The 22,397-nt window shown below is 35.9% G+C and overlaps 2 protein-coding genes across 9 annotated transcripts in view; one reads left to right on the top strand and one right to left on the bottom strand.

Moving 5' to 3' along the window:
* Positions 1 to 22,397, bottom strand: part of LOC129002135 (serine/arginine repetitive matrix protein 2-like) — a 193,744-nt gene that overhangs the window by 128,370 nt on the left and 42,977 nt on the right. For all 8 annotated transcript variants that reach the window (XR_008491578.1, XR_008491580.1, XR_008491581.1 and 5 more), the window contains one exon: positions 675 to 886. Coding sequence is in view for 5 of the 8 variants with exons in the window: in XM_054429770.1 (XP_054285745.1) it covers positions 675 to 886 (212 nt within the window). In the remaining 3 variants the exon portion in view is untranslated. The remainder of the gene's footprint in view (positions 1 to 674; positions 887 to 22,397) is intronic.
* Positions 13,419 to 21,890, top strand: LOC129002459 (uncharacterized). The gene is made up of 2 exons (XM_054430324.1): positions 13,419 to 13,949; positions 21,830 to 21,890. Exon 1 carries the CDS (start codon positions 13,443 to 13,445, stop codon positions 13,935 to 13,937), a length of 495 nt encoding a protein of 164 aa, XP_054286299.1. The 5' UTR covers positions 13,419 to 13,442; the 3' UTR covers positions 13,938 to 13,949; positions 21,830 to 21,890.

Here is a 22,397-nt window from a genome sequence, read left to right as displayed (position 1 = left end):
ATATGTGGGAACTGGTCAGGATATCCTGGAAATATCCTGTGCTGTGTGGGTTCATGCAAAATTTTTATATTTCCGAAAGAGAGGTACCAGAACGCCAATCCACCGCAAATCAAGCACTGGAGGTAATTTGCCCTGCTCGTTATCCTCAGTCTACTCCCGGAGACAATTCAATTTTAAGGCAATTGTGAGGGCAGTTGGCAAGGCAATTAGTCTGAAGTGTTTACACGAAGCATGTAATTTCATGCCGGGTCAGTTGTCTTCTGACAATTATCTCACCTACTGGACAATTAATTGTCAGACCTATCTTGTAAACCCGGCTTAGTTATTGTTACAATAATCAATAACCATATTAATGTGATATTAATTGCAATATTGAAAACCATTATGGTTTAATTAACTTAACTTGTTAACTTAATCAATACTTTTCCCTCACTTTATTTAGAATTTTCAAGTGTTAGGCTGGTGGTATGTGGACCTATGCTCAAAGTAGAATTACAATTCTCTCTGAATAAATTACAGCTTTAATAAACAAGCACTAGCTTTTGTAAGGGGGTTTCAGTTCATAGTTTTTGTGAATTGTTTACCATGGTTTATCATGAATATTTTCAGTTTGTGGATATTGTTAAACCCAATTTACTAAGACTTATTTAAGGATTTGATTATCCAATGTTTACCTGGTTGGGGACTCTGAATCCCTGATCTCTTTGCTCTTGAGAGACATGAAACCCTGGTCTGCGATGCTGTCTGTGTAGGTGTTGGAAGTGTGCTTCCTGCTGGTCATGTCAGAGATGTCTCCAGTGTAGAAGTCCCGCAGCCGCTGCTCTCGCAGCTTATACATGCGCTGCCGGATCTCCTTCTTACGACCGAAGTCGTCTGTTTGCTGCCACTGAAACAGGGGGAGAGACTTGATCACTTGTATTCATAATTTCTATTTGACCGTAAAAATGACATACTATACAATTAAACCTAGTGATACGTTGGAACCTATGTATCAGTTCCTGACCAAAATCGATTCTTGGTTTTTGGAATCGGAAAAGATGGTGTCAATTAGGATGTCATGTGTGAGAGGGATGAGGGAAAGGCTCCCAACAATACTGAGAGTTACACCACTAGACACTAGTTCTCACAACAACATAGGTAAAGTACAGGGTACAGGGTGTATGGGACGACCGTGTGCTTTCAGCTCTAGTATGTTGTGCCGGAAATATACTTGTGACAAGGAAGGAAGAACCCGAACCACTGTGTGGAAATTCCTATCGCACAGGGAACAGAATCTTCCTTGACTGTGAGTGTTGTAGTACGCAAGGGAGGGGGGGCAGTGTTGTCTTGTGCATGTGACTTTTGTCTTAGACGCCAGCACTAGTGCTAGTCACCACTTAAATTTACCATTGAGTGTTTCCTCAGTAACCTTACTTCTCTGTGACAATTAATTGTAGTGATTACAGTACAAAATAACAAAAGCAAAGGTGGTGGCCATTCTAACAAGCACGCCCTATACCTACAGAAGTAAATTAATACTTAGCATGCTTTAAAGGTAACCTGTACATTTTGATATTTATAAATCACATATTAATTATCTCAAATGTTCATTCCTTACAAATTGCTATTTAATTTTGACATTTTTATGTATTTCTGATTCTCAATTCCAAAATTTGGAACAAAATGAAAAATCTCAAACACTGAACATGATCAAGGGAGGGGCCCTACTCAGGAGAGTCACGTCGCGCTGTGATTGTAAAACTCATCACAATTGTATCTGCGATTGTGAGATACGAATGCAGATTTATCATCCTTTGAGCATTAGAAGCAATATGGCGATTTGGGAGGGAGAAATTTTTAGTAGTCTGAGGAGACTTAGAAAAAACCTTGAACAAAAAGTGGATTATAGGGAGAACCCCAAAGAAAGAAAGAACCAACATAAAGCTTCCATTCCAACAACGAAAGCTTCCTGGCGAACCTCTTTGGACTTCAAGTTACTACGACTCACACTCTTTCGAAATTTCCAGGTATATGAAGATTTTTGAGGTTTCCACAGATTATTATTGTGGTTTAAGCAGTTATCCTAAATAACTTTACTCCAGGCCAGGGATATACCTTTATTTGAGACAAAATCATAGTAGATAAAACTAAAACCAAAATCATAATGAGGGTTTTAAAATTTATGATGGGTTAGCCTCTGGATCAAGGTAATGCAAATATAAAAGGTTTAATTTACCTGTTGCGTCAATTGATCCTTAAGTTATGAAATAACTACGGCCGTTTCGTACTGCTAAACGAGTACATCTTCAGGTCATGAACGTTAAAATACGGCCTTCTCATTCATGGGTGGAGTCCTATATGTGCTGACGACTCCACCCATGGATGAGAAGGCCGTATTTTAACGTTCATGACCTGAAGATGTACTTGTTTAGCAGTACGAAACGGCCGTAGTTATTTCATAACTTAAGGATCAATTGACGCAACAGGTAAATTAAACCTTTTATATTTAAAATTTAATAGGCACCAGGTATTAAAAAGGTAGTGAGCATTATGTTTTATGATGGATGGTAATTGGTAATGTAGGATCAAGAAATAAACTGACTATTAATGATTGCATTGAAAAATAAAAATATCCCCGCCGCAGCAAACCTGCAGACTAATCGAATTTCAACTTGTATGGTTACATTTTTTGAATGATAGTGGTATCTTTATTACCTAATTTACTTCAAATTTAGCTTTCGAAAGGTTAAAGCTCGTGATACACTGATTATTATATTATGCTATGGATTAGCTTACTTATTTACCTACAGTATTCAGTTAAGATAGCTATGAAGAAGAACTATTATATTTCTAATTGGTCTTGAGATGACAACTTATTCCACTTATCGATGCCCTTGCCCGCCGAGTGTGGAGCGAGTGTTGGTGTGCCCGTATACGGACTTGTCTGCCTACGTTTGAGGCCAAGGTCCACGACACAGAGGGACTGAGGCACATGCAAAGTGCCTTCATCTTGTACATCACTCAACATTAATTAATCAGATGTCAGTAATGGTTAGAACCTCTCTTAGAAATTGAAACTGTAGTTCCTTCATTTTTGAAGCAGTTAACATACTTGGAAATGTTGCAGGATCTTTAAGTTTTTAGGCATCAATTTAAAGTGAAGGCATGCTACAAGACAACAACAATATTTTCAGCCATATATTTTAATTGCTCTGTTATCATCTATCGCCCCAACTATCATCAAATACCCCCACGGCAGCAAACCTACAGACTACGTGAATTTAAATTTGTTTGATAGGATTTTCACAAAAATGTTTCTTTAATCATTCCCAATTTTTAATTCCTAATTTAAACAACATAAGATTTAACGTGTAGGCCTACTTAGGTCGTTTGCTGCTACGGGGAATTTATAACAAGTTTTTTTTACCAAATGTTAATAGTAGGCTATAGTATAGGATGAAATGGATACATTTGTTAAATGCGACCAACATACATCCATGCATAAGCAAACTACAACAGTTTTCTTTTTCTCTATAAAATGTGTGTTTTTTTTAAAATCTTCTCCATGATGTTTAATTTTACAATAATGCTTCAATTTACAATAGTTATATGTGTATCTAGTGGGCGAAGTGGCATTTTGCTGCACACGAGAGAAATGCTTATGCACGAGCCGTAGGCGAATGTGGAAAGTTTCTTGTGTGCTGCAATGGCAATTTGCATTCGTGTTAGACATTATATTTCTCCTACAGTTATTATAAAGCATAGAAATAATTAGTCTTTCAAACACTAAACAACACGTTTTAGGTTAGTTTAAATCCAAACGTTGAATGAAATGGGAAACCCCTTCAACAGCTGATCTGTTGTAGCCGACGTAGTCGTAGTATCTTTAAATGTTGCCAACCTATTTCCAAGAGTGAACACGGATTACGTGCATCATAAAAGCACGCTGTTTTGTGTTGTTTGGTTGAAATACTGGTGTGCAACAAAGTAAAAACTGTGCAAAAAACAAAGAATATCAAGATATTCTTAAACTCTGTAGATATTCAGATTTGCTTAGTGAATGAAATACAAATTTTCAGTGTATATTAACACGATTAACACATCAAATTTTACACTCTTCCACACATAGAATCCAGAAATGAGCAACATAGAAATAATATGTAAATATTAGGACATCAAATTACATAGCGAAAACAAATTACTAAATGATATGATAGGTTACGTACCTTTTTATTCCGTCTCCAGTCTTAATGTAGTCAAGGGTGACTATAGTTTCTGATCAGAAATGACACGAACTGTTCAAAATGACGTCCTACTTTGCTGTTACACAGCCTTAAAAATGCATCGATTCTCTAACTTGAGCAAAGTACTATAGTAGTCAAGGCTACTCTCGCCGGCCTTGGTCCATCTCACTAAATACACTAGGTGTATAGTGAATAGGGTTCACACTAGAGTTCGTGTAAAAACCCTAGTGGTGTATAGTTCACCAGTACTTAGTGAGATGGACCAAGCAAAGTGAGAGTAGCCTTGACTAGTACGCCAACGTTTATGCTCAAGTTAGAGAATCGATGCATTTTTAAGGCTGTATAACAGCAAAGTAAGACGTTATTTTGAACTGTTCTTGTAGTTGATTCCTTTGCTTCAGTCATACAATAGATGTAATACTTTTGTCTATTTACTAGTTTAGTTTTAGATACAGAGGACAAGTCATACATATGTCATTATAGATAAACGTAGGTGCGTATTTGGTCAAAGAAACTTTAAAACGAGATGTAATTTTTACATAGCAGAGAGTTGATGTCCAGGCAAATACAAAGTGAAGCCATGTAAATCATTAGTGCCCTGTATACCCTTACGGATCGAGCTATAAACATATTCAAATAAACTACAGGTATAGATCAAACATACTGCCTTAGAAGATTTCTCATCCTTATGGATCAGCTTAAGACAATTTTATTGTTGGATCCCGTTGCACTGTAGGGGTCGTGTTTTGCCTACAAGTTGTTTCTTGTTACTGTATTTCAGTAATTAAACAAATAAAACGTTCCAATCATGAACAATAACTCGTCCCCTAGTTATATAACCAAACAGTAAAGCACAAATAATTAAATTAGCCCTAAAATAATAAAAACTAAATTTCGTCGACACTAGCGATCAGTGTCACCAACATTAACTACACGAACAACGAGCTTCAGAATTTATTATGGGATGAGAAGTCTACTTGTGTCTATGCTACAGATTTAGACAATTAATATTAGCTAGGAGCGTACTCTTTAATAATTATGATGGTAATATAACAAATATTCTAGTTTAAAATTCTTAAACTTATTCACAACCCAAAAGTAAAAATAATACAAACCAGCTGTAATTTGTAAATATTATTGTACTTGGAAAAATATGTCAACTCATTATCGTGAAGTGAATTGCTGAAATGAAACGGTTAAAATGTTTGACAGTAAAAATTAAACAATCCCAAATACATCATGGTTTCTTGCTAAGACTGGTTGTTGTCGTGGTTAGTTGTGTGGCTTTGTACCTCAGCAGTATCGTCGATGCTCTGCCAATAACTACAGTGATAGAGAGTGTTGCGTTTTACCTCGCAATAATTGTGTACAGCGTAGCTCTTTTTGTTACTTTAATATTTGCAATTTTTGGAATCCTCAGACATTATTCACAAAAAAGTGTTTATAATAATTTCTCTATTAGGAGCATTTTTACTTACCGCTATCTCCATAATAATGCTTCTGAACTTTCTATTCTACCAAGACATATTTCCTCTCGATAGTTTGGCCCTGATTTCTCTTTGTGTGGCTAACAGTGTGTTGTTGAGTTTAAGCATCTTCTTGAAAATAAAGAGTGAAGAACCCAAAGTATCCACGGATATCAATACAGACCAAGCGTCAAAGCAATCTTTGGGAATATTACAAGACAGTACCGAGGCGAAACCCTCCACAACTGTGATGTCCACAAAACGAAACTTTCTGACAAGCACCTTCCCGAGGGAAAACGTAGAATTGCCAAAACCGATCAGCAGCGAAATAGATACCGCGGGTCCCTCGCAGGCAAACGAGGGGTTCAACCAGTCAAAACAAAAATGTAAACGGTTCTTTAAGAGGAAGAAAGAAGAATCAAATACGACAAAGAAATAGATACCACAGAATCTACACAAGAAAGTGAGTGTCCCACTACGTCAACAAAACAATGTAAGCCTTCACAGTCCTCCAATAAGAAGAAGAAGAAGGAACAGCGAGAAGTGTCCACTACGACCAGCAAAGAAATAAATACCATACAATCTCCGCAGGAAAACGAACGTCCCACCAGGGGCCCATTTCATAATAAAGTACAAACTAATATTATTAGTAAATCAGCTGATCGCCCAATGCAAATCTAATGGAAATTACAAGTTACAAGTTGTAATTTGTAACTTGTAGTTTATTATGAAATGGGCCCCGGGTCTAAGAAATATTGTAGGCCTTCACAGTTCTTCAGGAAGAAGAAGAAGCAGCAATAAGTGTCCACTACGATCAGCAAGGACATTAATGTTACAGAATCTACACTAGAAATAGAACGTCATATCAAACCTACCAAGCAACATATGCCTGCTCGCTTTTTGAAAAACAGGAAGGGAGAAGTGACCAGCGACGATAGAAATACAGCTGGTCCCTCACACACAACCGAGCGCTCTCACAAGCATGCAAGGTTCAGCATAAGCAACGTGTTTAAGAAAAAGAAAAGTGAAGAGCCAACTGACGAATCAGCTCCACCAGTTTCCGATATAGAAGATCAAATAATGTCAACTAAGAAAGAACAAGACTAATACACCATACTTCGTAACGCGTTCACCGGTCGTATGTATATTACGGCATAGACAGAGTGCTTATATACAGTAATTGGTTGTTACCTATATCTGTAGAACCAGTATAAATAAAACCATATGATTAGGTCCTGAGATAACATCCGTAAATCGGTTAGGAGCTCTTATGTGCATTTAATGTACATAAGAGAGGCAATCAATTCGCAAAATCAATTTGATTTGCCAAACAAAATATTAAACACATTAAACATTAAAGTGAGTGTTTTCATCATTGTCAGCTACGATATTCTAAAATTATTTTCCTTATCTAATTTTTACTGTCCATTGTATATACCTAATCCAAATACTCCACAATAGTCCACAATAGTCAATTTTCAGTATCCAAAGTCAATGCCTTCAAGAAGGTTTGGCTTATAGCTTTTATAAAAGGGGTTTCACAACTCCGAAAGATCAACTGATGACACGCTTACATTTGGCTGTTGGATATTTAGCTAATAAGTCAAATACCCCCGGCACAGCAAACCTGCAGACTTAGCGAATTTCCATTTGCCCGATTGAATTTTCAATTAAATATACCCATTTAAATAACATTATGTTTAACAAGCACCTAGGTTTGCTGCTACAGGGAGGGTAACAAAGTGGGGTTTTTAGTAGAATATCAATAGCTTAGTATAAAATAAGTTAATTTGCCAAGTTTTTTCAAAATATATCCGTAAACAAGCAAACTTCAACAGTTTACGTATTCTCCATAAGAATAGCAGAGTAATTTTAAATTTACGATACGACCATTAAATGTACAAAAAAACTTCAATATACTAAATTATTTATTTTTTAAGCTCTAAAAAACGGTTCTAGGAGAAACTGGGATTTTTTATGGTCAAAAAGGAGAAAACCCAATTTTTACCACATAAAACCCCGTTCCCATAGTCCGATCATGCTGGTTCGCGAACTCGTTCAAGTTTAACCTGCCGTACAACTTCAAGCCAAATTTCATCAAAAACGGGCAAAAATTACTCAAGTTATCGCGTTTACTGATACACACACACACACACACACACACACACACATGACAATTTTAACGAATAGTGTTTTTAACCTCTGGGGACATCCAAATGAAAAAGTAAATCGGTCCCGGACCCAGGTCTTACCAGATGAGACCTACGATAATAGCTAGTTCCCTATACTGAAATTCCCTAAAAGGCACACATTTTTTACAGATTTCTAAGCCAGTTCATTCATGCATTGTAATATGACGGTGGAATTTCGACACAGTGGTAAAAACTTTGACTATTATGTTGACACATCCGTGAAAGGAAATTTTCTGATTTTACCTATAGGCACTTATCCACAATTTATCCTACTTTCAATTTCAACATCTAGGTTAATAGGTAAGTAAGAGTGGGACGCAGTTAAGATGAATTTGAATCTAAGTATGATTACAAGTTTTTGTGGAAGTTCAATGGGGGGCTATAGGGCTACAGCCCCACTTCATTCGATCCTGGAAAGATAAATTCAAACATATACTTCGTCCTAAAAACGGAGGAATTTGAACACAGTTATGCTAAAAACAGTTGTAGAAATCTACCAAATGGCTTTAAAAATACCAAATCTTGCGGGGGAGGACCCCTGCAGCCCCCCTGCAGCCAAGGTATAACAAACGCCATTGAAAAGTGTATACTGTACGTTGTTACTATAAGTATGCAAGTGCAATAGTTAGTTCTTCTTTTAGCACTAATTTCAATTGTAAGATCAACGTTGCAACACTTTTGAGAGCTTTAACTACTCCTCTAAAGCTGAATATAGGTGATACTTAAATACTAAACCATAATAACTACAGCGTTTATTTATAAGATTTCTATTAGTACTAGAGTTACAATGGTCCATTTGGAAGTTCTCCAAATATGGAATCATTTCTCCATAGAACATAGAACATCCAAAACTTTAAAAACCACTTAAAGCCCAGGAAAAAAGGGCCACCCTTTTAACGCCTAAGAACCTAAAACAACCTACGAACAAACTTCTTGTACCTACACAAGTAAAAATCCAACTCACATTCCCCATAATCTGCGTTGGTCAATCATTATTTGCGGCGCTTTAGGCGCGTCGTGGGATAATGGTTAATAAAGTGTTTTATCATTTCCACCACGCATTTAACATCAGTATAAAAGAACCACGCATCAACTCAGTTCATATGGTGAGTGCTTGCTACAATATATACCAATTTTTTGTTTGTTTTTGACACCTAAAGTATAAGGTCTAACAAAATATTCAGCCATAACAATCGCAATAACCAACCTCATGTAAAATATGAATTTCACTTATACCATTGACTATTGGATACTGAAGTTATATTATCAATTATCAATTATTTAAGATGGGGACGCCACTATGTGCGTATTTTAACCCAAATATGAGTGAAGGATGAGTGTAGGATGAGTGGCGCGATCTTGTAGTCTTATTGAAGTAGTTGTACTGAAGTTGTATTAATAGCCAAAGGTTATACCATAGACTAACCAACGTATGTTTTATCCATGGTTATACTGACGAAATTAATTATAATAGTATTAAAACCAATTTTAAACAGCTTTGGAATCATACGGCCAATACTCCAAATGCATTTGAAAACAAAAGGTTTATATTTCTTCAACAATCATAACACCTGGTTTATTTAGTAAACTTGTTTTGATTTAAATCTTTGCCTGCTTAGCTGTCGATTCAAGAATATTTTCACCAATTTTATCAGAAAAATCTAAACATGGTGCAACTAACTGACTTGAACTTCTTGCTGAAATTTATAGCATGCATCGTTAACATCGTGATCCTCTGTCTCTGGACGATCCCGGATAAAGGTGGGATCCCTCCAATCAGGTTTGGGACAACGGTGGTATTCTACTTGGCTAACTGCGGCTACGTAGTCGTCCTCTGCGTCTTCGTTGCTCTCTACTTCCTCGACGAGATCCCCGCCAAGTGGTCCCAGAGGCTCTTCATTGTCACTGGTGTGGTCCTGTTCCTGATCGCCGGCATCATCGGACTCATCGACAGACTAGACTACAACTCTGGGAACAGCCTTATAAACGCTATACTCTGTATTGTCGTCGGAGTACTACTTCTGGTGGATTTCATCAAATCCGAGAACTTCTTCTGAGTTATCATGATATCGTAAGGATTTATCGTTTAAATTATTGCTATCCGCAGTTTTGAGGCATAACTAGCCTACCTATATATTAGCAAATGTCTGGCACTATAAATATGGTAGAACTCAAATTCGTGGTATTTCTATAATGAAATGTACGTTAATTTTTATTAAAAACAAATTGTGCAGTATTTTGATTTTTATTCATATGCAAATTAAGTTGTTCATGGGAATGGTCCGAAAATATCTTAGATAATCACGAGTGTTTTCACTTCAATATCTAACTGAAAGTCAAATATTGTTTTTGAACTCATCATTTTATGTGTAAACCCAATTAACTTAAGTTACTCTTCCAGGGGGAAGAATGTGCAGTCTGATGAGCTAATAACTGCATTTTAAAATAACCATTAAATGAGTCATTAATTGAATATATCTACCGTGCACACGTAAGCGTCCATGGCTTGTTAGTGGGTATTTGTAGATGATTTAGGCTTGCCAGAGCTATAAAAACCTTGGTGTCATGGCAGATATGGGAACAAAAACAAAGTTAAATATTTGACTGCGTTTCTTAACTTTTTTACTCTTAGAAGAAATTTTTTCCTTTTGATATTCGGTCTCTTAAGTTATTGTAAAAATTTGGTACGGTATACCAATGTTATGATGAAATAAAGTTTCCCAAAACTTAAGTAAGAGATTGTAGACAACCCTACAGTCACTTTCATTTTGTTTGACGTCTGTGTGATTCAACCAGGATATAGGGCGGTTATTGGATGGCTTCGCTGAATTTGAAACTCTGAAACTACTTGATGGCTTCACCCCGTTTGACTTCAAAAGCATTTGGCCTAATAAAACTATTGATTGGTACTAGTGTCAGTTTCCTGGTCAGGAACCGATGAGAACCTCTTCTGCGAAGGAGTGATTGTGGGAGAGCCCCTCACGTTGATTAAAGAAAAATTATAAAATTAATTTTTTAATTGTTTAGTTATAAAATTAATTTAATAATTTTTAATTATAAAATTAAATTGTCATAACCTAACCTAAATGTCGACCGCTTAGAAAAGATCCTGCGCGCTAATGCTAATTGCAACCAAACTTGCTGATAATACGAGGGGTATTCAATAAAGACTGACAGTACTCTTTCAATACCTTTAATATAAAAGTTAAGAGTTTTATATTTAACGTATTGTATTAAAGTTTAGACTTTACATCAAACACTTGTAACACTTCTAAGTAGTTGCCATTCAAAGCCTAACACTTGTTCCAGCCACACACGCCTCTGCTACTCCTTGAAGACGTGTTCAAAGTCTTCCTTAGACAGAAACTTCAAAATCGCCTCTATAGGTCTTAACAGCCACAGTAGCATTTAGAAAACACCAACCTTTGAGCTCCTTTTTGGCCTGAGGGTACATACAAGAGTCATTTGGAGCCAAATCAGGGCTGTAGGGTGGGTGTAGCACAGTTTCGATTCTTTTTTTGAAAAAAAAAAAAACTGACAACATGGGGGCGAGCATTGCCGTGTCGTGATGCAGTTTCTAGCGTCTGACGAGGTCTGGCCATTTTTTTGGATGTGGTCTTGGATTATTTGTTTCAATACTGAAATAAAATGTAGTAGGCCTATCCTCCGTGAATTGTTTGACCCTGTGGCACAGTATGGGTTTACACCATACCGCGATAATCAAAGAACGTAATCATCGTTGTTTTTTGGCATCACTCCACCTGCCAACTCATATGATTCCCTTCCATTTTTTAAAGTAATGCCACCTGAAACAGGTTCTTTCACTCATTTTATCACCACCAAAAGCTTTTGTTCAAGTAGCTGTTTTAAGTATCCGTAGCACTTTTCCTCCGTTTCACACAAAACTTTATTCCATATCTTTGCTTACGAAAATCAGCCATATTAAACTTGAGAGGCAAAAATGTTCAACTGTTTATTAACCGGAAAAAAATAAATAAACGCCGTTTGCTTAACTTCGTATCGTTGCTGTAATGGCGTTCCTTCAAGAGAAGAGTGACGTCACGCCCCCCGCTCCTTCACTAAAGAGGTTCTCATCGGTTCCTGACCAGGAAATTATAGTGTTACAGTAGTAGAGGTTATAGTGTCAGTGTCTGTATGGTAGCTTTGGTAGTCGATAAAGTGAATGGTGTGGTGATCCACAAAACATAAGTTCAATCAAGACTCATTCAAATAGTCTAATTTCAAATGTCAAATGTATTAGTCGCCGTATACTCTACAGTTGCAATAGTTTATATTAGAGCACTAAGATCAACATGCAGGAAGTGCTAGCAATCATAAACTGGTCAATGAGATATTGTTTTTCCTAGTACAGAGTTTTAATTTCAAATCTTTTACTTCACACACACTACAATGCACGTGTTTACAACCAGTCCGAACCTCTGCAGGATTGGCTACAGACATGTTGCTGCTTCTAGAATGACCGAGACCCGCGTATCTAGGATTGAACACTGTGGAGGTTTGTGATTGACAAGTGGCATTTCAACGCCCCTATAAACCTTTTACTACTTCCTGAAGCAAACATTCACAATAGTTCGTAGCTTGTACTAGAACAACAGCAGCTTTCTAATACATTGAACCTTGATCACTCACTCAATAGTCATTTTGGAAGTTGTTATACATTTTTAGACTTCACCTGTAACATACATTAGTTTATAGGTTTATATACTTTTTAGTCATGTTTAATGCCCTTGCAAAACGGTCTTATTCACTAACAAGACTACAAGATCGCGCCACTCATCCTACACTCATCCTCATTTCTACTTGGCTTAAAATACCTGCATTCGTATGCTCGTCATTTCACAATAAAGTATTAAAGTAAAGTATTAGGGTAAACATCATACCACAGAACATAAGTTGCATTCGTGAACTATTTCAATCCTATAAGCAAAAACATCGTAATTTAGTAATTTTAAAATTTCTTTGGGTTACTAATCCATTAAAGAAAATACCCCTGCCACAGCAAACCTGCTGACTAATCGAATTTCCAACAGTCTGAACTGATTTTCAATTAAATCTATTTAAATAACATTAGGTTTAACGAGTACCTAGGTTTGTTGCTACAAGAAAACTAATAAAGTGTGTTTTCAGTAAAATAATAATAGCTTAGTATAAAATCAATAAATTTGCTAAGTTTGATCAAAATATATCTATAATCAAGCAAACTTCAACATTTTTTTACAATATTCTCAATAAGAATAACATGGGAATTTTAAATTGAATTTAATTGTAATTTTCTCAGTTACCAATAACCGTACAGAAACACTTTGATATACAATTTTTTTTAAAGCTCTTTAAAAAGGTCTAGAGATAAATTGGGAGACGTTGTCATTGCCAATGTTACCAGGCCAGGTGGCCGTGCCAATAATCAATGCCCATACCGTTTCTTGTTGCAAATAATATATCTTTCAATTTTAAATGCTGCAACTGACAGCTGACTGTTGAAAGTTAAAATAATAATATCTACAAATCCTCATAAAGGACTTTTGGAACATTTGATTACAATGCTACAAGAAACCATCGCCAATCTTATCAGTATTGCTGGGGAACCAGGATTTTATCTCAAAGTTATCGCGTTGTGCCTTACTATAATCACAAGCTTATTTTGGCGACTCTCCGAGGCGGGGTTTTCAGGAATGGACGGACACTTTCAAGAAGTAATCTTTGCTCACACAGTTCCCGGATATCTAACGGTGATGTTCGGCCTAGTGGTGGTCTACTTGTTGGGAGACAGACCAAACAGATGGTTCTACTTCATCTTCTACGGCACCGGCATTGTCTTGCTGCTGCTGGTGGGGTTTTGGGGCGTGTTCAACTGCTTGTTCAAGGACCACGACTGGGGGCTGTCTCCGATGTTCATGGCGTTCTCCAACATCCTGACCGCGGCGGTGATCGGTGCAGACCTGTTATGGAGCACCGCGCTCTTCGGACTATGCGAAATGGTCACAGAAAGCTTAAACAAGAGACGTAAGGCTGACAACGACGAAGACAGTGAATGAGGGAAGGTTTTGGTAAGTTTACTAAAAATATCAAACAACCATATCCCCCTTTCTCAGAGAGTAATGATGGACTAGTTTAGTCGTGAATGACTAATAAAATGTAATAATTTGCAATAAATCTTCAATTTGCTAATGCACATTATAAACTATTTGAGAAGCTACCTCTACAACTTAAATCTACGCAACTTAGTTGGATATCTAGGATATCTATCTCTTGGATAACACTATCTATGGATAGTGTTATAAATGGATTATTCGTTATTGATAATTTGTGTTAGTAAGTACTATATGCTAGTAAATATACACAAAAGCTTGACAATCTGTACGATCAACTTTCATTATTCATTTAAATTTATTGGGTGGGTAACCCCAAAAACTCATAACTGTTAAAATACAAGTCCTGATAATCTATACGATTGTTTGACAGTAGGTATCCTCACAGTGCGTTAGTGATACGCACCAGTTTGTAACTCATAGTTCACTAGTAGTTAACAAAGTTACAAATATGCATCTGAAGACTAGGTCGGCCTTTAATTCTTTGCTACTGAACAGCACAATTATTCGCAGACTGTAAGACATTGGCGAGACTCGGTTTCGTTTCGAGCGTTGGTCGTGCTCGGTGGGCGATCCCGGACCGCGGGCGTCTCTATTCCAGTCGCTGATGCTCCTCGAAGGATCACGGCGGAAGTCCGACCTACAGATTTGCGCGGGAAGTAACCGTTTGGATCGCCTTCCGACCTACATTTTGGCATTAGTAGAGTACCACAATCAATACTATATAGTCCTTGCATCGACACAAAGGCTAATGCAATTTTTGTGATTTTACCTTTTAAATATCATAGTTAATTACTCTCATCGCTTACTCATGATAAAGCTGGTGGACAAGCTAATTGAGGAAAGTACCTATGTATCAGATTGCTGATACTGTCTATTTTATTTTATCTTAGCTACAAATGTTGAAGATTAATTAGTTGTAGCTGACATAGACAACAAGAGAGAACATTATCATAAACCTACATTTTTTGGTGTTATACATAAAAACTGACGATAATTTTTAACCGCCATCGTTATTCTTCGATCTGACCATTCAGTTAAATAACTTAGTCTTTGTATGAAACCCGAGTTTTGCTTATTTTACAGCCATTATACAGTCGTTCAAAGAACGATTACTCAATAATTTAATGGTAGTAATGAACCTGCTATTTTATTCAATTCGATTTAAGTAGACACGTTATTTTCATAGTAAATTTCATTTTATATATGATACCTTCTCAAGCGGGACAGAGATATTAATTTGAAATCTGGGTAAACCTTATATGAGATGTGATACGTCTTTACGTTTACATCACAATGATGGGACACACAGCTATGATGATCATTAGAAGCCAAGATGATAAACTGCCATTGTTGCATTGCTCGCTCCCTTGATCACGTTCCCATGGCTCGAACACCCACAACACGCCTCAGCACCTGTGACAGACTTGAGCTCGACGTTGTTAATAAGTATAAACGAGTTTGAAGTAGTGTTTGTTATTCCTACGCAGGGAGTGACAGCTAATATATGTGTGTGTGAATTGCGAGTATAACACTTCAATCTGTCATGAGTTGAGCGGTCTGACAGTTCACTATTAAGCATTCGTAGTCCTCACTCCTCCCCGTTGGCCTTCAACATTGCAGTGTTGTATCTGAATTGTGATCGAGCATTCATTAATACGTTAATACGTTGCTTAATATTCATGATTATAACGTGTTTATCCATCTATAACATTTTATTTCGCAATGGTGTCGTATTCTTAACAAAGTTCGGAGTCAATCCTTTTAGAGCCTCTGTTGTTAGAGAAAGGTTGCGCTCTCCAAAAACTAATTAAAATCATTCTGATATTGTATTCAAACGAATTGCAAAGGTTTAAACAAATCTTTAAGTGGAAATAACTGTATAAATGGAATTAAACATTCATCTAGCCTACACATGGTGTGTTTTGTGTACTTGTGTTGATCGTGGGATACACTGAAATACAGTTAGTGATTTGCTCACATTTACAGACTAAATTGCCTTGCTAAAAATTAGTAGTATCTTTGACTACTATAGTACTTAATTAATAGTACTAGATAAGCACTAAGCTAATTTTGTATACTTGTGATATAGGCAAAAAACATCAGGGTTAATGTATTGTAGATTAACTTTTGCCACAATTTTAGCCATTAGATTACATGACTAGTGACAAAGATTACAGTTTTCCACCGTCTTCTTAGTCGCGGGCAGGTGCTAAATCGGTTGAAATTAAAACGAAAAATTACTGGTGATTCCCAACACGTATATTGGTGACCAAGGCAGTCACCGCAGCTAGTTATGGCATTACTGGTGATTCACAACACGTATATTGGTGACCAAGGCAGTCACCGCAGCTAGTTATGGCATTACTGGTGATTCACAACACGTATATTGGTGACCAAGGCAGTCACCGCAGCTAGTTATGGCATTACTGGTGATTCCCAACACGTATATTGGTGACCAAGGCAGTCACCGCAGCTAGTTATGGCATTACTGGCGATTCCCAACACGTATATTGGTGACCAAGGCAGTCACCGCAGCTAGTTATGGCATTACTGGCGATTCCCAACACGTATATTGGTGACCAAGGCAGTCACCGCAGCTAGTTATGGCATTACTGGTGATTCCCAACACGTATATTGGTGACCAAGGCAGTCACCGCAGCTAGTTATGGCATTACTGGTGATTCCCAACACGTATATTGGTGACCAAGGCAGTCACCGCAGCTAGTTATGGCAGTGCGAAACTTATCTGACCAACACTAATCAAGTTCTGAATCTAGCAAAAAATATTGACTTAATCGGGAGTGTTTAAGTCATTTTACGCTGAAGCAATGCAAATGAGTAAGACCATCAACACTCTGAAGCCCTGCGTCATAGAAGATGATTGTCGATTTCCTGCAATGATGGTGTATAAGAAGCCAAAATGCCTTATACATAAAATGAAAGCAATGAAAAGTAAAATTAAACGTCCACGGTGGCTTTCGATAGTGTATGGCAAAGCTTCTTGTAAAAAGGTTGACGCATCTGTTTTGTGTTTTCTCTATATCAACACACAACAGAGATAACATCATGATCAACCATCATGATCATGATAACGATTCAACACTTCGGTGTGAAGTGTAATCATTCTTAACATGTGTATATACAACGTAACTGGAAATAATTATAGTTTATGAGTAAAAAAGAGCATGTGTGAGGTGAGTAGATCTAATAAAACTAATTACTGACGAGCGAGGTCTCATAAAGGAGGATGGTTTTGCCAGCTCATCTTCTGAGTAATGTGTGGGCTACACAATGGGACGCGATATATCGAATTGCCGCCCTCTTCTTAGGGAAGGGCTCTGAATACGCGCAATCTCCTGATATTGCCACTCTGAACTTCATAGCGAAATGTGATGTTTTTGAATAACTTGAGATATTTTATGAGTCGGTGGCTTAGTCGTCCATTATCATTGCCTGCGAAGTGTGAATCCACGGTGGGTTCCCGGCCCGATGCCTTATAATTATTCCCTATATTGTTGTTGTTGTGTTGTGTTGTTGTACTGTATTGTTGGTTGTGGGCTCCTTCAGGATACTATATTCTCGTGCTTTGTCTGCTCATTCATCATAGAGTCCAAAATTGTAAGCAAGTACACATCAGTTTAATGAAACCGTTGACATCCTTATAAACAGAATACAATCGCATTTTGTACGTGTGAGTATTGCAGACACCCACATTTGCTCACCCGGAATAGTTTAAAGGAACTATAAAATAGCGAATTGGTTGTGAAATTAATGTTATTTCACTCTTTCAAGCCCGTTCCAAACATTTCCTATATCTGATTGAGCGAGTCAGATTAACATCCACTCTAGCACCTACGAGGAACCAGGTGTAAATGTCAAATATCAAGTCGAAATGTCTCAGAGATCCTACGCGTAACCCACACTGTCCAATCCATCAACATCGACACGGCGTTTATAGAGTACCAGAAAATACATATTTATAATATAAAATACAAATTTAGGCCACATTAATGTCAACTATGAAACACTTCCTTGGTCTACCATAATAGAATGTTTGAATCGACTATGTGTATGCTGTACAGGGTGTTTCAAAATGAAAGAGCAGATTGGATTTGTTTATTTCTTGAAAAATATTAATCAATCAATAAGATTTATAATGCAATGGATAGATAAAAGAATGAAGTTTAATTTTTGTATCAGGTTATTTTTCGGTACCCGTTATTTTTCCATGCACAATTTTTGTCTTCTTTTACAGTATTGTAATTGAAAAATACCTTATTCCCTATAGGCTATGTAGTCCTGCAGCTGATTACACTTTAGTGTGCAAACTTGCGTATACTAAATGTTCTTGCATAACCTTTTAGCTTAATGTCTAGGAGTTCAACAAAACCTGAGTGTTTACCTCCTACCCCCCACGTTTTCCGGCTATGACGTCATCAATATAGCGGCAAAGGATTTCTCTTAAAGTGCTGTATGTATTTCACACACTATTTGTCGGACCGGCATACACTTTTTGTTTTAAAGATAACTTTACATACTATCTTTCTTAAATTTAGACATTTGTAGAGTGTTTAGTAAATTTTTAATAATTTTGCAAAAAAAGCCCGTTTTTTAAAAATATTTTTGTGTTATTTTTGTAATATCGTTTTATTGATCAGATATATCAGAACCAACCTATGGAAAAAGTTGTAGGACGTTATAAGAGCTTTACAAAAATACCGTATTTTATATAATTTACTTGAAAGATAAAGTCAAGAAACTAGATAAATTTAGATAAGTTGGCTACACACCACCTTCCTTTGCATACCATACGTTTGCTGCTAAAAGTTTTACAGACTAAAATTATGTTTAAAAAATGACTGAATAAACCAGCTATAATTTACTAGATTTACGCATTTACAGCAGTGCTAATAATTTATGCTACAGTACAATAGTTCAATTTTGATACCAGACTTATTTCTTTACTTCTATTAAATGGAATAAAAACAATATAAGTTACGGTTGATGAGATTGGGAATTTAAATACCAAATATGAACATAGAATAAGCCGAAGACACCGATGAAACGAAGAAAATCAATTTACTTGAGTTTAAAAAAGAAAAGGAACACGTCACAGAATTTCCAGGAAGATTTTTTTGTCTAGTAGACTACTAGAAATAGGTACAGTAATATCTGCAAGTAGATTACTGCTTGTGAAAGTTGACATTGATTACATATTTACCTGGTGAAATGCATAGTTTTCTTCAGCTGTATTTCCTGCAACGTTTTTAGTTCAAATAATTCCAAATCCAAAAAAAGTAGAGGGTTTGCTGCATTGTGTTGGTGGCTACCTCAATTGTTGACTCTTTAATTTCATTTTAATTGACGAATCAACAAGTTTGGCATCCTTCCATATGTATGCCAACTAATAAGACCTCACGTATACACTCTTGTCTCGTTCTTGAAGACTTCGACGTAATCACTTCTGAGTAATGTCATGCACATTTTTACTTGAAATCCTAACCATTCATTTAAGTGGGCTGATTTACAAATGGCGAATATATAAAAATTAATAATTCACATAACTACATTCATAAAAATTAAAATCCTAGTTGAGGTACTAGTCGTTTGGTACTGAATTTTTCACTTGGAAAAGACTAGACGAATTAACCCTATATTCCAATATGAGCTATGGTGTGTATGAATGTACTGTATGTATGTTTGTAATATTTATCTCAAAATCCAGTGGAAGTATTTTGACTAAAATTTGGAATTAGGGACTTAGCCCTACAAACGTGATTGACGACAGCCACTACCCAAGGAAAATTTGTATATCGCTACATAACTCATTTGAAAAATTAAACATTTTACATTGTTCTTATGGGTTGCCAAGTAACATAGTTACTGTTGAACAAAATCACAAAGAAAAAGTAAACAACAAAAGACTTGTAACATGTGTCTACAGTATAAAAAAAAACATCAACAGTATGCTAGCAAATTACAAACGAATTTAGTACAAATGGAAGATATCAGTTGTAACTATTGAGCAAAGATTATACTGAAGATCACTCCATAGATAGGAAAATAGAGCTAGTGTTGATGAGGGTCTTGTGTTGATGACGTTTGAGTGCACTGGCTCATTTTTTTACTCTTATTTTAGGGTAGATAATATTACAATTATTATCCATTCTTTTTTATAGTTTACATAATTTGGACAGCTGTATTCAGTTGAATCAGCATTAAAGTTAATTGTATTACAATAATCTTTATAGTAAACAATATACGCTTGAATCGGACTTATCTGTCTAATACATCTGAGAGTGTGCTCATGCTGAAGTTTTACTTTAACTTATAGAAAGATTTATTTTAATACCAAGATGTAAATCACACCCCTTACATACCCTGTATTAATGCTACTGTGGCTGAATACTACTGTAACCTGTGATTATATTAGTTTCAAAATAAGAACTAAAACCAAAATATCCCCGCAGCAGCAAACCTGCCGACTAAGCGAATTTCCATTTGTATGAATTAATTTTTAATTAAATCTATTTAAAAAAAAAAATTAGGTTTAATGAGTACCTAGGTTTGCTGCTACAAGGAAATTAATAGAGTGTACTTTTTAGTAAAATATAAATAGCTTAGTATAAAATAAATAAATTTGCCAAGTTGGATCAAAATATATCCATAAACAAGCAAACTACAACATTTAACAATATTCTTCATAAGAATAACATAGACATTAGAAAGAAAAAGATTATTAACTAATGGAAATACTAACAATTTACATAACAGTCCTATTCCAGTTTAAAGGGTTAATTTTTAACTATCAAACTGCCCATGGACGGGAAATGGTAAGCTTTCAATTTAAGTCAACGTAAAAAGGCTGTCAGCTTTTATAATGTACCGTACCTAAGTTATTTAGCCAATTTGTAGACAATAAGGTGTAAGCTACTTTAAACTCTACAGAACAGAGTTAGGCAAAAACTGGCAGAACTCTGAAATGGTGTTATTTATCATAAGCATACTCATATTCCAAATCATTAAAATAAAAATTCAATAATTAATAACTTATATCATTAAACACAAACCAACATCCAAAACTATACCCATTTTTAATACAACATAGATAATTTGCACATTGACTGTTTACAATTAACATATGTTCTTCTTCTCACTTTTAACTTTTGGTTCGCAACGGGAAAAATTGTTTCATAATCATTGAAATAGACTTATAATGATTAATACAACATAAAGTTTAAGATTAAATAAACCTACCACATAGTTGTTTTATTTTGTTGGATCAGCTATTTATATGTTTTTGGAAGCAAATGTATATATATTGTGTTGGATTGCCAAGTTAAAATTTCCATCATTATAAAATGAAATTCCACTCAAACTTTAGTAATAAAAGCCAAAATTAGTTGTAAATAAATCGTAGGTTTCCTTTGTATTGCTTTTACAATCGAAATAAACTATACCGAGCCACGGCTCGGTCTTTCGGTACTTAATATAAGCAAGGTATTTCCTAAATGACATGAACATAATGTTATTGGTATAATACTGATATACTATGACAGCATATGAAAGATTTGCAATTCTAGTAAAGCAATATATCTGTCTTGATTTCCAGAAAAAAATCATTTCTTAACTGTTTGTGCCATTCTGCGGATTCGAAATCATATTAGTGTAGAGCACGCTCCACTAAAGTTAGGCCATCACAGAATAGTTCCCCCTTTGTCTCTAGTGTTTCAGTAGATTTTTTTATTTTTTATATGGCGGTAATTAGATGCAGCCAATTATTAAGTTTAAGTCATATCTGTTTATTATACTAATTTTAGCGAATTTTCCTATAGGGAAGAAGCTATTACCGCAGGTGGCATGGAAAGACCTGGGACCGATTTATTTCAAAATTGTCTTCACAGGTCAAAAACACTATTCGTTAAAATTATAGCCTCTTATTGTATGTTTGAGTGTGTACAGTGAGCACGATAATTCTAGTAATTTTAGCCCGATTTCGATGAAATTTGGCATGAATGTGTAGGGCTGAACAAACTTGATAGAGTTCGCAAACCAGCAAGATCGGGTCATTGGACCGGTATCGGGGTTTTCAAAAAGTTACCCTTAAAACATGGAAGTGTAAAATTTTCATTACATGCATTGTGTAGAGCCTAAAAAAACAACAATTGTGTACAGTGAATCATTATTGTACAATAGTTTAAGGTTACGGAGAACATAACAAATCTGAACATTTAAAATTCCCATGACATTCTTATGGAAAAAATATACCTGTTGTAGATGGATCCCTACTTGTTAATGGATATATATTTTTATATCATTTGAAAAAATAATTTATTTTTTTCTATACTATTAACATTTGATTAAAAAAAACACGTTTTCTCTTCTCCGTAGAAGCATTTAAAA

This window comes from Macrosteles quadrilineatus, unplaced genomic scaffold (assembly GCF_028750875.1).
Source record: "Macrosteles quadrilineatus isolate MER2022 unplaced genomic scaffold, UCM_ALF_1.0 Scaffold_1__1_contigs__length_201487025, whole genome shotgun sequence".
Classification (NCBI taxonomy): domain Eukaryota; kingdom Metazoa; phylum Arthropoda; class Insecta; order Hemiptera; family Cicadellidae; genus Macrosteles; species Macrosteles quadrilineatus.
The sequence above is the reverse complement of the archived record's forward strand: the minus strand, read 5'-3'. Positions and strand labels throughout refer to the sequence as shown.